The following is a 15000-nucleotide window of genomic DNA, read 5'->3' as shown; positions in this document are numbered from 1 at the left end:
CAAACGTTATCGTGAATTACGTTCAATGACTTAATAATGAAATAGTGCTTTTTTTTTTAAAGGAATTCAAGCTGTGGCAAGCGAATTCGCAAATCTTTTATGCGTAATTGAAAATGGTAACGAGTTGTTGTTACATATTTTTTTTTTTTTTTTTTTTTTTGTAAAGAATCGATGAATCCAGCGCCCTCTCGTAGCTTTCAAGGTTCAACGGCGACGGTGATAAAAAAGACACTCTACGATTACCGACCAACCAAACTGTTCGATCGATCAACGACACATATCTTTGAGAATAATTAAAGATTATATAAGATCATGCAAGATATGTAATGGAAAACGAGTTTTGCTAGTGGATCATAGATTTAACTTAAGTAAAGGAGAAGATATATCGTTTTGTAATCCTTTGAACGATACGATAGATCGTCGTCCATTATTTTTTTTTTCTCTTCTATTAATACTGGTTTACTTTCCCTTATTATATATATATCGACGTGAAATAATATGTCAAAGTTATTAAAAGTTTTATTGATTTATTACGAAATTTTTGTTATAGATTAGGCAAATGTCATATCACCATCCTTCCTGCCGCAAAATAAAAAAAAAAGAAATGTTAGATATAACGATGACGCTTTGGTGCGCGAACCTATGCATTTTTCCTCTTTCTCTTTCTCTCTCCCTCTCTCTCTCTCTCTCTCTCTCTCTCTCTCTCTCGCATTCACTTATTCTCTTTCTCTTTCTCGAAGGTTCGTACACGAGGTCTTGCATCCATATAGGAAAGCTGAGCAGAAAAGGAAGAAACCAAAGGCAAGAACGTCGTTCGAACTATCGCGCGGTGTCCTTGACACCGAGGAAGTTGCAATGGCGTCGCCCCCGACACCCAATAAGATTTTAATATCTTCTATATGGTATTTGATTATAAGCCGGTCCGTATTTTGAATCGTCTAGTCCAGATGGATTGGCTGCTAGCGCACGTCTTATGGCCTCTGGAATTGGGGGTGGCGTTGGTAAATGTGCACCCTGAGGATGGAAGCCATTTTCATCTGCCACATAGTCCAATTGAATAGGTGTACCATCGGGTGCCGTGTATGAGAATCTACCCTGTACCGCCTACGATTATACGTCAAGGATATATTCTCGATCAAGGTCAAAATCCAATAAGATATCTCTTATCTTGAAAAATGTATTCGAAATTACCTCGGCTTGCTGTCCAGGTGCACCACCAGGCTTAGGACGACCTGTTTCCGATGCTGAAATTCCATTTTCTGTCTCGTAGCTCCAGTTGTACGAGCCGTCCGGGAAGGAATCACGTTGCTGACTACGAATCGCTATAAACCGACCACTGTATGGGCTGGAAAGAAAGAAATAAATGATCTTTACTTTTATTTATTTCATTCGATTTTACAAGACTTCATTCGATATTCGAGATCTCATTCGACTACGAGAAATGTTTGATAATTTGATTTTAATAAATATTCAGTATAGAGAATCCTGATGTTACATAGTTATATTATACATCGAAAGTTAGTTTATATATCGAAAATATCACTCGATGAAAATAAAAGTTATAATATTATGACAAAAATCAAAACTATTACTTACTTGTATTCCGGTTGATACTGCGGCTGTTGATAACTAGGCTTTGGTGTTTGTGGAAAGAGATTTTGATTGAAACCTCTGAATCCTCCGTATTGCCCCAAGGCAGAGCCAACAAGAGCAAGGATCAGTATCTGCAATCACGAAAGATATAAAGTTAGAGTTAGATCGAAGGTAAATGATCGTAATTATAGTATGTCGAAGATTCTATGAACATGTACACATTCTTCGAGAGAGAGAGAGAGAGAGAGAGAGAGACAAACAGATAGACAGACAGACAAAGACAGAAAGAGAAAGTGAAAGAAAAAGAACATGTCAGTTTGAAGACACTCACTGTGTACTGCATGACGATGATGATTCTCCAAGGATCGTGATGCCGATTTGAAGAGTATCGAATCTGTGGCACAAACTACGAATACCGCTGGCATTTATATGTATGAAGACGCTCAAGATCTTCCCTTCTCTCTGCTCCTCTAGACCACATCGGTGTCCATTCTCCTCTCCTCTCAAGCACGCAAGTTGTTCTAAGCGCCCTCGCATCACCGCCCCACCTCAACCCCACGTTCGAGGTCACACGGATCCCGGAGTCACTTATACGTACATATGTTTTCAAAGCATTAACGTATCTTTATCATTTAAAACAAAATCAATGTTATCATGTAATATGATAACGAGTTAATACGATTATATCTAGGAAGAGAATGCGTAGCTGCTTTTATAAAAAATATAAATGAACAATATACTACTACGTGTATATTGACTATTTTAAAATGGAAAAAGGAAAAAAGTAATCAAAAAGACAAAGAGTTGAAACAAAATTTGAAACATATAAATGAAAGTTAAACTATTTAATAATAATAGTAAAATTATGACGTCTTGTCAACTTATAAAACCATCCACGAAGGTCTACAATTACCAACGATGATTTCATTCCTGATATATTCATAATTCGTTCTCTGTTTTTCGCCATCCAAAGGCGTAAACGCATTGTTCTTAGGTGAGACCACTCCCAGAGAGCATCACAAACTCTCATATCTACCTGCATCTGTACAGGACCGCTGTATGATCGTCTGCAAGTCGTAATATCTCTGACGTCTCGGCTTAAAGGTAGATCGTACGATCTGCGAGCATAGTCAAGTTAAAATACGATTATCGCGAGTTAGTTATACTCCTTTACCTATGGTAATATGATTATGTATGAATTCGATGAAACTAACTTTACTCTGAGAGATTTTTGCATAACTACGATAAAATTAAAACAACTCGACGACGTTCTTCTTGTATATATCGAGGTTCCGATCGAGCATTAATAATTGAGCTTGCGAAACACTTAGTAGTATAAGGAAGAAAGTCTCTGAAAATGATGAGAGAATATGCGAAAATAAAATGGGTACAAATATCATGTTACAATGCTTAATAAAGTCAACTGTTTTAATTTCTAATTGATGTAAATAAATATTTAACAAATGATTTTAATTATATCAAAATTTTCGACAACATTGTCTTTTATCGTTTATCATTTTATCGAACATTTTTTTCAAAGTATTCATGTTTATTCAACAATATTACGTCTCCATAGATCATTACGATTCTATAAGAAATATTTTGCGCTTATTATTTTAATGAGATATGAAAAGTTATGAAATCGATCATTCGATTTCATCGTGAATCGTCCCAATTTGGATAGGAACGAGAAGAGGGATTGACGGATTCAATCGATGGAAGGAAACCAAAGAAGAAGGCGGTACGTAAGGCAATTTAAGTTGGGCATTGAACGACTAGGCGCGGATCGGTTTGCATAATTCTCGAGTAGGATGCTCGCCTGGGAGGCCCCCGAAGGTATGCCTTCTATCCGCGTCTTGGTGAGTTCGAAAGCTCAGAGAGATGACGGGGCATACCTAAGTCAATGTGGTTAATAAAACTAGAAAGGTCAGACTCGGTTCAGATAATTCTCGAGACTCTGAGAGCATTCTGCGAGATCTAGAACCATCGTAGATGAGACAAAAGCCCGAGGAGAGATCCTTGCTGATCCCGACAAAGAGACTTCGGAGTTGAAAGATTTTCGATATCTCAGTTAAGAACATCTCATAAGTAAGATATAAATCGGTCATTAATTTGAACACGCATATTTCAAAGTATCTTCTTGATCATTGCAAACATTACGCGAAACGTCTAAAGGTGATTCACGTAAATATACTGAATTCCAGATGAAACGAGTATGTGGGACGAGTGTCTCGATATTCTCACGGTACTACTCGGGTATAAAATGGTGCATCTATAAATCAAGGATACTCCTGGAACTCTCGTGAAAGTATGTAGATACGTAGTTATCGAATTTCTGGCGATAAGTTTTACGAGCTTGATAGAACGCGATGTAATTTCTTGGATAACCATTGGCAAGATTCAAGATCATTGCCGACGCTCAATGATCTTGCTACTTCCTCTCTTTATTCTACTCATTGTCCACGAAGTTAAAGTGATCGTCTATCCTTCCTTTCTCTCTCTCTCTCTCTCTCTCTCTCTCTCTCTCTCTCTCACTGCTTTATCTCTGATCCTACTCTTTATTACTTCTAAGTGTTCTATCGAAACTAAACAACTCGTGACCCGGCAGTTGACTTTCCACCTAATGTAAAAGTAACGATTTCTATGACCGATCATCATCAGCATCATCATTATCATTATCATCATCATCATCGCAAAGGATCATCGCTATTCCACGCTGCCTCGTTCCCGTAACTCGGCGAATAAATCGTTAAAAGTTATTGTGCAATCGTTATGGCATTTCTGGCCGACTCCTCTCTTTGTGCTCTGCCCTTCTTTTCTTTCCGGTCCGTGACGAAAGCGAAAGGAATTCATCTTAGAAGATCCACGCCCAGTGAGCCAAGCTGTCAGCAATACCTCGACTCTTCTCTTTGGTTCTACGTGCCAGGATTTGAACATCGTGATAATTGGAGCTTCGAAAGGTCACCTGTATCGACATATTGTGCATCTAAATGATTAATCGATGGATAATTCTACTTAACTCCTTCATTACCCCGCCAATTTGTCGTAAATCAATAGATATTAATCTATCGATCTATCTACCATCTTTCATAAGTTTTTTTTCTTGAATTTATTTAACTTCATTCTTGTTTTATTAATTTCAGATAAAACTGACACGATCGTATCTTCAGCATCCATCATTTTCGCAACAATTAATGTAAATAAAAAAAAAAAAAAAAGAAAAAAAAATAAATAAATAAAAAAAGAACGAAAAAAGAAACAGACAAAGAAGTATTAAAATCACGAAAAGGCGTTGCGATCGGTCAACTTATCGTAATTTTCGTGACAGGATACGGCTCGCCCAGGTGTCCATCGATCTCCTTGACCGATATATCCCTCGTGCGCAAAGATCAAAACGCTTCACGATTGTATGCAAAATATCGATTTCGTCTATCGGCCGTTCTAACAATACCATCGAGCTGACAGCTCCTTCTGCTTCCTTTTCCATTGTGTCACAGAATGGAAAGCACTACGTGACATCCTGACCCCAATGTCAAAGGCGCGGTTTGACATCCCCGGTCAGTCAGCATACGTTTTCGTGAGAGACTGACTCGTGGTATGCACGTATGTACCACCCCTTACATCAGTCTTGCTAATTCCTTTATGCACATTTTTCCCTCTTGCTAATTCCTTTCACGATTTCATTTATCTTTGAATATATAAGATCTATGTTATTTATATGACATTTATAAAAATATATAAAATTAACAATAAGAATGAATGTTTCTTTCTTTTATTTATTTATTTATTTTTTTTTTCTTAACTTGTTAATATCTATAATAATTCATTTCTTTCATTCCTTTAATAGATAAATTATCAATCGATATGGAGTCTCACGAATGTCTATTATAATTAAATACCTCTTCAATCAAAATCTTAATTAATGTTAATTAATTTTTCCATTCACACTTTGATTTTAATCAAGAAATGTTAAAATATTCAAGGTTAAAGATTTAATCGCATTGTTGAGATAAAGATTAGCATCGACAAAATAGAATCGCAAAACCTGTAGTAGAAATATCTCGATGGTACTTTCAAACTTTCACGGCTTTCGTGAATGCCTCTTAAGAGGTGCCAGAAACGAAGTTCCAAGCTGTTCACGGTGAAAATGTTAAATCCTAGGATGAGCCAGAGTCGTCCATTCGTATCTATGTATATGGTCGACCATTCGGTTGGTCGGTCGGTCGGTTGGTTGGTTGGTTGGTTGGTTGGTCGTTGTGCAATGCAAAGAAGAGGCCGATGATTTGCTTTCACTGACTCACCTTTAAACGTGATATTACGATTACCATTAACATTAACACACGAATGGCATTTCGAGTTGGTTTCCTAAAATTTAACGCCTCCGTAATAACAACGATTTAATTGATAGCTGGATGAGACAGCTACCAGCAGATTGCTCGTTTATTAATCGGTCAAACTTGAGTTCTTAGCTGTAAGTGATAGGTATAGAAGATAGAGTTCAGTTTCAAATCGATTGCATGTATTTACCTTCGTTTAAAGACACAAGCGGTTACATTCTATTAAAAGAACAATAATAGCGCACGTTAATTCGACGTTTTATCGTCTAGATAAATCTGAAGCAGCTCTTCTCTAATCGTGAGTGATCTCCTCTTCGTATCGTATCCGGCAAACTCTTTCTCTCTCTTTCTCTCTCTATCTTTTTCTCTCTTATTTTCTCGCTATTTGGATTTCGTCAGCATTGATTATTTCATTGAAGAAAATTACATTAAACTTTTTCACGCCAGACCGATCACTTAAAGACAATTTCCTTTCTTTTTAACATCACGATTTGACGTTACGATAACATTGTCCTTTATCTTTCTAAAGAAATCTTTGATTCCATCAGATCATTATCTAAATACTTCTCGATGTGACTTTGCCTCTAACCGAGATTTCCCACTTGACTTTTCACACGAAACAAACTGACGAGTAAGTAGACATACTACGTACATAAAAATAGAGAGTATAAGAAGGAAAGAAAGAAAAGAGAAGAAGAAGAAGAGAGAGAGAGAGAGAGAGAGAGAGAAGAGCAATAAAGAGCATAATTTAAAACTTTAAATAAAGGCGAACCTCTTCGATCCTCCTCGCTCAATTTCTTTAATGTTCATCTTTATCTATCAATGTGGAGGATTGAATAAAAAGGATAGCTACATGTTTCAGATGTTATGGGCAGTTCCTTCTGGCTTTTATAGTTATATGTCTTGGCAAGCTAGCTGATTTGAAAAATGATATATCCACAAAGAAGAAGAAGAAGAAGAAGAAGAAGAAAAAGAATTAGACGATCATCTTCGTTGTCGATCACGAACGAATCGTTCTGATACTCGTGATACTCGTAAAATACGATAAGAATAATATAATGAAAGAAGAGAGAAAGAGAAAGAGAAAGAGAAAGAGAAAGAGAAAGAGAAAGAGAAAGAGAAAGAGAAAGAGAAAGAGAGAGAGAGAGAGAGGGAGAGAGAGAGACAGACAGAGATAAAGAGAGAAAGAAAAAGATAAAAGAGAGATCGAAAAAAATAGAGTCGTGTCTAATATCTTCTGTAAGGCTCCTCCTCCTCGGGATGAGCCGCGTTGTAGCTGAGGGCTCGTTGGATGGCAGGTGGAATGGGCGGTGGTGTAGGTAGGTGAGCACCGCTCGCTTGGAAGCCGTTTTCGTCTGCGATGTAAGTGACTAATATCGGTGTACCATCTGGTGCCGTGTAACTATATTGACCTCTGACCTCCTCGATTTGACCTGGACCAATGTTCTTTGGACGTCCTTGTTCCGCTACCGAGATCCCATTTTCGGTGTCGTAACTGATAAATATTTTCAATTTAGATCAAGAATCTTTTGTTTTATAGGTATGTGTAAGATTGTGGGTAAAAAAAAGTTGAGTTCCCAAGTTACGTCTAGGAATTTGAAACCGAGGTCTTTCCAGATGACTGCTTTGGATTATTAAATTATTCATACCTTTTAGATCCATCTACTTGCCAATGTCTATTTAAATTAAGAATCAAGATGCTCGTCTTTGAATATACGTATGTATATAGGTATGAACAGGATGTTAAGAATTGTTCAGCTTTGAGAATATGTATATTCTATTAATTATAAAAAAAAAAAAAAAAAAAGAAAAAAAAATAAAAAAAGAACAAGCAGAATTCTATTACCAAGAAAGACGATAATTACTGGAAATATCATAATAAGAATTTCTTAGAAACGGAACTATTATATTGACGATATGTCATATATACGATGATACAAATCTAAAGAAAAATAGACGTGATTATGTAAAACGGAGGAAATAGGTTTCTTCCGGATGTCGATGATAATTTTATTAGAAGAATAGATTCGGATTCTTCCGATGATTTTTATACGTAAAAAAGAAAAAAAAAAAAGAAAAGAAAGAAAAAAAAAAAGAAAATTGAGTCGACCTTGTGGAAAAGAAAGATGAAAGGGAAACAATTGTGAAAAGAAATGTAGGGCTTAAGAAGGACGAAGATAGAAAGTTAATGATAAAAGGAGAAAGAGAATTGTCGAGTTTCAGGAGCAAAAAGAGAGGTGTCGGGTAAATCTGTGAGGCGTCACACAACGCAGGTGTTATGGGAGGGGCTGAGAAGAGTTAGGTACGATCTTACGAAGACACACAGACAGCCAGTGTGCCCGAGGATGGGACGGAAGGTGGACAGGTAGGTAGGTAGATAGATAGGTAGGCAGATACGTAGGTAGGTAGGTCGATTGTAATTGTTCAATTGCGCAATCCGTTATTGCGAACTGCGCAAGCGATTAACATGGACGATTAACATCGAAGTCAATTAGCTATCTTTCTCGAGCGTGTGTATATACAACGATTCGGTGGCTGTATCACGATGTTGCTTCTTGTGTTTTACTAGGATTCCTTCATGATGAAGAGTTCAATCAGTTATCTATCATGAAATAAATCTGGTTAGGTGTATATATAATGATGTTGAAGAGTTTGGAAATAGAAAGATGGAGAAAGAGAGAGAGACAGACAGAGAAACGTTTAGTGTTCTTTTTTGTACTCAAAATTTCGTAGTCCAATCGTTCTCATTGTTTCGAAGGCCATTCATTCGTCGTGCTCATCGGAGCCGAAAATCGTGGCATGATCGGAAATAAAAATGGAGGCGAACGTGCTAACGAGCACGATTACATCTTCGACGCGTGACGAGGAGCTATAATATGTGCGAATTATGTCGGGTATATGTAGGTATATACGTAATTTCTAAAGGAAAGAGCAACCGAGATCCTTCGACCGTGTCGAGATCGCTCTCGAGGAAACGAAACAAACGGACGAACACCTCAGTGCCGTTTATCGATGGAAGGACGGTCTCACCTGTAGGAATAAGATCCATCTGGTGCTGTGTCTTTCGATTGTCGCAATATGGCGATATGTTTGCCGTAGTACTCGGGGTTGTATGGATATCTGTTGTATTGTGCATACGATACCACCGTTAGACCGAGTAACAGCACCTATAAACGTTCGAAATAAAAAAAGATTTCAAAAGTTTGTTAAATAGAAAATTCTGAAATTGTCATCGTGATAATAAAAATGTGCGACATATTACAAAAAATAAATTTAATAAATAATTTAAGCTTCTTAAAATATATATATATATATATATATATATATATATATATATATATATTTATATTGCAAAAGATTCCAGTTTCAAATTCTGATATATTTGCGATATTTTTCTTTTTTAAAATTCAATTATAATGTCATCTTGGACGTATCTATAGGATTCATTCAATTAATTTCTTCGAATAAAACGCAGGACAAGCGTGAATAATCCGCGCGTTAGTCACGATCAAAAGGATGTTCCTAGAGAAAAGCAGGACACATGTGGGACGTTTGGAACGTTGAAAAGTTTCGATCTCTATGGAGACTCAGCGCGTTTATGAATAATAATAAGCATAACCAAGAACTACGCCTCACCCGCGGTTTCTTCACTCGCGGTCATACTGCAAATGAGTATGCGCGCGGCACGTGCCGCTACGGCGAGTCCTTTTGATATGCCAATTAGCCGCACGTCTTATGGCTTTAAACGATAGCTTTAAATAATGTTTTAACGATCTACCAAACCTTAAAAATTAGCATTGTTATTATTAATTACTATACCGATATCAATGTTCTCTCACGTTGATCTTTTATTAAGAGAGTTATGAAATAAAGTAAATCGATTGAAATTAACAGTTTAACAACGAGCTTACAACAACGTCCATTAAATCCTTTTTAATAAAAGCTTAATTAATATAAAACAAAAAAATTGCATTGATAAAAGCCAAAGCAGATGATAATCTCATTTCACTCACAAGGATCTTCATAGTGTCTTCGTAGATCCGTAAGAATTAACCGAATACGCGAGATCAAAATGTTGTTTAAAATGATAAATTGGTTAAATTAGATAGAAGCAAAATACTCAATTTCACGTTCACCGAAACGATGAAGAAAAGGATTATATGACACACACAGTGATTCTAGGCACTGCCGAAGCTTACAGTGGCCAGGTTGGTCATGATGAGGTTTTATAGTCGCCGTCGCATTCTCCTTCTGGACTACCATCCGCCCCGCCACAACGACAACGATGGTTAACGAGAGGTTGAAGGGGAGAATTAATCTTCGAAGCGTTCGTGTAATTCGAAGCAGTCGGTTGCATTTAAAAGATGGCACATTCCCTCCCTCCCACCCCTTCCTTTTCTTACTCGAGCTATTCCGTGGGTTGTACTCGCCCCTCCTGCGAATTCGAGAAGAAGATTCGCCTGACTTAACCTGACCTTTCGTGCCCGATACGATAATAATTATTACTTATACTCGAACTCCGTTCTTTGTATGCTCAGAATTTTTCGCGACGACTACTTTATTCTCATTTCTCTTTCTATTTATCTATCTATCTATCTATAAATGTGTATATATATATATATATATATCCATGTACGTATTACTTATACATATATATGTACGTACATAAGTATATTACGCGTACATTTGTATAAAAGATAAGGACACGTCGATGGTATGAAAGAATTTTGCTATCTCGTAAGATTATTGATTGGTAAATTATTCTCTTAATGTTATTCCCGTATACTTTTCAAATAATTTCATAATATAAACTATACCGAATATCTCTTCGTTTAAATATAAACGTTTATTTTATTTTATTTTATTTTTTTTTTTATGTTATGTTCATATATGTAAAACATCTTAATTATTAGTCAAGTTTCTTATGTCGAGAAAAAAAAAGAAAAATAGAAAATAAAAAAGTTTAATTGATATATAATTATTGATCATATAATGTCGATGCCTATCTGTTTTTCTTTTGTATATTCGTCTAATTAAGTGCATGTAATCGAATATGTTTAACAACACTCACGATAAATATGTGAGAGACTTGATTTTGGATGTGACGAGTTCGCATCTCATCAAATCGATCATTATCTCATACGTGTCTTGTAACATATCGAGGAAGATGACCTCGACATAAGATACAGATCGTTGAATTTACTATGGATCATCTTAGGGCGTATTCCTTTCACTGTTACAACTTGCCGAACGATTAACCTTATAACATTTCGCATTCATTTTGTCCTTTATATTAATGACAAGTATTGTTCAACTTTTTCACGTGAATGTGACAATCAGTTTTTCCAAATTTTATGCAGCCCATTGAAAATGTCATTTTATATTTTCACTGAACTAAAAATATTTCATTTTTTTTCCCGTAAACGTTTACCATTGACAAAACTTGTATTTCCGATAAATTTAATGATAATTCTAATTATATATTTTACATAATCATTATTATATTTATAGACTATTCGAATATACAATGTACTAGTTACATATTAAATCTAGTACTATAGAGTTAGAACTATAAGTCTAGAACTACAGAGATAGAGTTACCCGATCGATAAAACAAAGATCTACTACTACTGAACGATACGACTGATAAACTAAGATCCATTATTACAGGATAAATACCGAGAAGTTTAAATTAAAAAGTTTTTTTAGTGACGCTTCTCGAAATCTATGGCAAAAGGGAAAAAGCTTATGACTACATTACTGATATTTTATTCACAAATTGCTTAATACGTATCATAAATGGTAACTGTTTTGTTTCTGTGAAACTATTAATTGCCTGTTTAATTGAGTGCGTAAATTGATATTCAGATTTTTTGAAGCATCCCAAATGCAAAGGAATGTGCTTCATGATATTCAAATGGAGAAGCTACATTAACTCTTTCGGTCATTTTAATTAACTTCGGACAGATAATTCAATGGTAAAAATAAAGAAATACACTTTCAGTTGTTCATGTCCATGGATATAAGTTTTTGAGATATTGTAAAAAATTAAAAGAATTATCTTTCATATCTTGTAAACTAGAAATATTAAAATTTTGTAAATAATGTATAATATATTAGAAAGCATTCAGATAAGAAAAGATTTAAAAATCAGTCGGTAAACAAGAAATATACATTATCGACAATCGATAATACAAAAAATGTTTATTTTACCAACAGCCAGTAATATAGAAACTGAGATACATCGATACGATAAACACATGATGGGAATAAGATTTTCCGCTTGGGTTTTGTAGTTCATATTTTGTCCATACATGTCGCTGTAGTCACATACGCTTCCGGTGAATGGTATACACAGCGTTTATCGACTGTTTCAACAATAAATATTTAATTCGTTTCATAACTGTCAGAAGCGTTGACTCTCTCTGTTCACTTCTGCTGTACAGATGCCAATGTGTAAGATTTTCATCTAATATCAATAATTATAACATATTATTTATGTGATAAATTCTGTTATTAATAATGAAGGTGAAGATTTTAACAAGAAATCCGGACGAATATTTACGTGAAACCAAGCGTGATATTCATAAACGTACGTATAATTTGTGAACATAACCTCTATAATAGTATATTGTAGACAAAGCACGTGGTAAAAATTAATAAAAGAATACCTGTATATTTAGTTCCTAGGAATTATGATCCATCATTACATCCTTTTGAAGCGGCAAGAGAATATACAAGAGCTTTAAATGCGGTAAAATTGGATAAAATTTTTGCAAAGCCATTCATTGGTAATTTGGAAGGCCATAAAGATGGTATATCAGCTGTTTGTAAACATCCTATGCGTTTGTCGGTTCTTCTTAGTGGTGCTTTCGATGGAGAATTAAAAATATGGAATCTATCTAATAGAACATCGGAAAGATCTTTCTTAGCTCATGATGGTATACTTCGTGGTATTATATTTGTTCCAAGTGGACAACATTTCATAACTATAGGCGATGATAAAACCATAAAGACATGGAAAGCTGAAAAGCCATCATTTGGTGAAGAAGAAGAACCTGTTAATACTATTATTAGCAAAGTAAACAAATACAATTTATTTCAATTGATTATTTATTGTTATAATTATTATAATAATAAAATTAATTACAGACTCAATTAATTGGTATATCGCATCATCGAAGAGATCCAATTTTTGCAACTTGTGGAGATACTTGTCAACTTTGGGAAGAGACAAGGAATGAACCGATACGTACTTTCAAATGGGGTGTAGATAGTTTGCATGATGTTAAGTATAATCCTGTTGAAACAAATTTGTTAGGTGAGGCGATAGCAATATATATATATATTTATATTTACAAAGAATATATTCGAATGATATTAATCAATGATATTAATTAATTATTTTTTAGCTGCTTGTTCTAGCGATCGTAGTATTATTTTATATGACGCTAGAGAAACAGGTCCATTAAGAAAAATTATAATGAGATTACAAACTAACAAACTTTCTTGGAATCCAATGGAAGCTGTCACTTTTACGTGTGCTAATGAGGATTATAAGTGAGAATTTTGAGTGATATTTAAAAATAGTTGAAGACATTTGAAATGTCTTATATTGTTATTCTGATATTTTGTTCTAATTTTTTCTTTTTTTTTTTTTATAGCTTATATACTTACGATATACGTACATTAAAGATACCAGTAAATGTACACATGGATCATGTAGGTGCCGTAATAGACGTTGATTATTCTCCAACTGGTAGAGAATTTGTTTCTGGTAGTTACGACAAATCTATTCGTATTTACGAAGTTAATAAAGGACATTCTCGAGAGGTTTATCACACGAAACGAATGCAAAGGATAACCAACGTGGCTTGGTCTCTTGACAATAAATATATAATTAGTGGTAGCGATGAAATGAATTTACGTGTATGGAAAGCTAGAGCCTCAGAAAAATTGGGTGTGGTATGTAATGATTTATAGTGTGTCATGATCTGTTCTTTTTTTTCTTTTTTTTTTTTTTTTCTCTCTACAAAATCAAAGTATATGTATAATTTTTATTTTTAAACAATAGCTTAAACCCAGGGAAAAAACGTCTTTGAATTATTGCAATGCATTGAAAGAAAAATTTGCGGCTCATCCACAAGTACGTCGTATTGCTAAGCATAGACAAGTGCCAAAACATATTTATAATGCCCAAGCTGAGATACGAACGATTCGTGAAAAGAGTAAACGAAAGTATGTGTTAGAGAATTTTAAAGTGATAATATTTATATTTATTTATTATAATTGCGATGATATTTTATCTTTTTTTTTTCGTGCATTACAGGGAGGCTAATAGACGTGCTCATTCAAAGAAAGGAACAGTACCATTCGTATCGGAAAGGGAAAAGCATATTGTACGTCAGGATGAATAAGGTATATGATTATTTTGTCCTACGATTTTTAAATATACATACATACACAAAAATGATTTTACTTTCGATTTCATTTTTATATATAAATGACAATAGCGTTAAGTTATAAGAAATATATACTCAAATTGTCTTAAAAGAGAGTAAATAATCATCTCTATTGTTTCCAGGAGATAGATATTTCTTTTAATTCATTATTTATTGCAATAAATAATTTTATTGAAATTATACAACGCATTGCTATAATGATTCGTAAATTCATTACAAATCTCAAGCATCGATTAATGTCTTGCTTAGTGTAGCTTACAGCGGTTTAATGATTTTTTTTGTCGATCGTTCGTGCGATTCTTTTGCAATTATTTAAATGTTGTTGATCAATTTGGCGATACGTAGGTCGTATATATTTTCGTTCGTCGAAACTTATTTTTTTATTTATAAATGAAAAAGAATTTCGATGAACAAATAATACGGAAAATATTATCGTTATATTACGCTCGTTTGCGTGTCAGGTCTCTTCGTTAGTAGATTAATTCTGCGCTTAAATTAATAATTTCGAATTGTTTGTTCGTTCGAACGATTAGATCAACAAGTTATAAGTGCTAGGCAATCGAATGAGATTATTTGCTTTTATTCAACCATAGTTTCGATAATGTATA

At 34.6% G+C, this 15000-nt stretch overlaps 4 protein-coding genes across 15 annotated transcripts in view; 1 reads left to right on the top strand and 3 right to left on the bottom strand.

Moving 5' to 3' along the window:
• Positions 1 to 715: 715 nt before the first annotated feature.
• On the bottom strand, positions 716 to 2079 carry LOC118439689 (endocuticle structural glycoprotein SgAbd-2). The gene is made up of 4 exons (XM_035861635.2): positions 1925 to 2079; positions 1597 to 1724; positions 1192 to 1345; positions 716 to 1104 (listed from the first exon to the last, which is right to left on the bottom strand). The coding sequence occupies exons 1-4, from the start codon at positions 1934 to 1936 to the stop codon at positions 886 to 888; spliced, it is 513 nt and encodes a 170-aa protein (XP_035717528.1). The 5' UTR covers positions 1937 to 2079; the 3' UTR covers positions 716 to 885.
• Positions 2080 to 6087: 4008 nt separating this feature from the next.
• On the bottom strand, positions 6088 to 10142 carry LOC118439615 (endocuticle structural glycoprotein SgAbd-1-like). Its single transcript, XM_035861378.2, has 3 exons — positions 9944 to 10142; positions 8961 to 9097; positions 6088 to 7425 (listed from the first exon to the last, which is right to left on the bottom strand). Exons 1-3 carry the CDS (start codon positions 9953 to 9955, stop codon positions 7158 to 7160), a joined length of 417 nt encoding a protein of 138 aa, XP_035717271.1. The 5' UTR covers positions 9956 to 10142; the 3' UTR covers positions 6088 to 7157.
• Positions 10143 to 12323: 2181 nt separating this feature from the next.
• Positions 12324 to 15000, top strand: part of LOC118451581 (DDB1- and CUL4-associated factor 13) — a 4432-nt gene continuing 1755 nt past the window's right edge. Inside the window, exons 1-7 of the mRNA XM_035888296.2 lie at positions 12324 to 12522; positions 12614 to 13011; positions 13083 to 13251; positions 13343 to 13490; positions 13595 to 13895; positions 14005 to 14168; positions 14260 to 14348. Of these exons, the coding sequence (XP_035744189.1) occupies positions 12453 to 12522; positions 12614 to 13011; positions 13083 to 13251; positions 13343 to 13490; positions 13595 to 13895; positions 14005 to 14168; positions 14260 to 14347 (1338 nt within the window). The 5' untranslated portion in view covers positions 12324 to 12452 and the 3' untranslated portion in view covers position 14348. The remainder of the gene's footprint in view (positions 12523 to 12613; positions 13012 to 13082; positions 13252 to 13342; positions 13491 to 13594; positions 13896 to 14004; positions 14169 to 14259; positions 14349 to 15000) is intronic.
• LOC118451580 (EGFR adapter protein) overlaps positions 14163 to 15000 on the bottom strand; it is a 197976-nt gene continuing 197138 nt past the window's right edge. For all 12 annotated transcript variants that reach the window (XM_085664632.1, XM_085664634.1, XM_035888288.2 and 9 more), the window contains one exon: positions 14163 to 15000. This exon is cut by the window's right edge and continues 1821 nt beyond it. The gene's annotated coding sequence lies outside the window, so the exon portion shown is untranslated.

This window comes from Vespa mandarinia, chromosome 2 (assembly GCF_050613455.1).
Source record: "Vespa mandarinia isolate Hongniang chromosome 2, ASM5061345v1, whole genome shotgun sequence".
NCBI lineage: Eukaryota > Metazoa > Arthropoda > Insecta > Hymenoptera > Vespidae > Vespa > Vespa mandarinia.
This window is presented reverse-complemented; position numbering and strand designations above follow the sequence as displayed.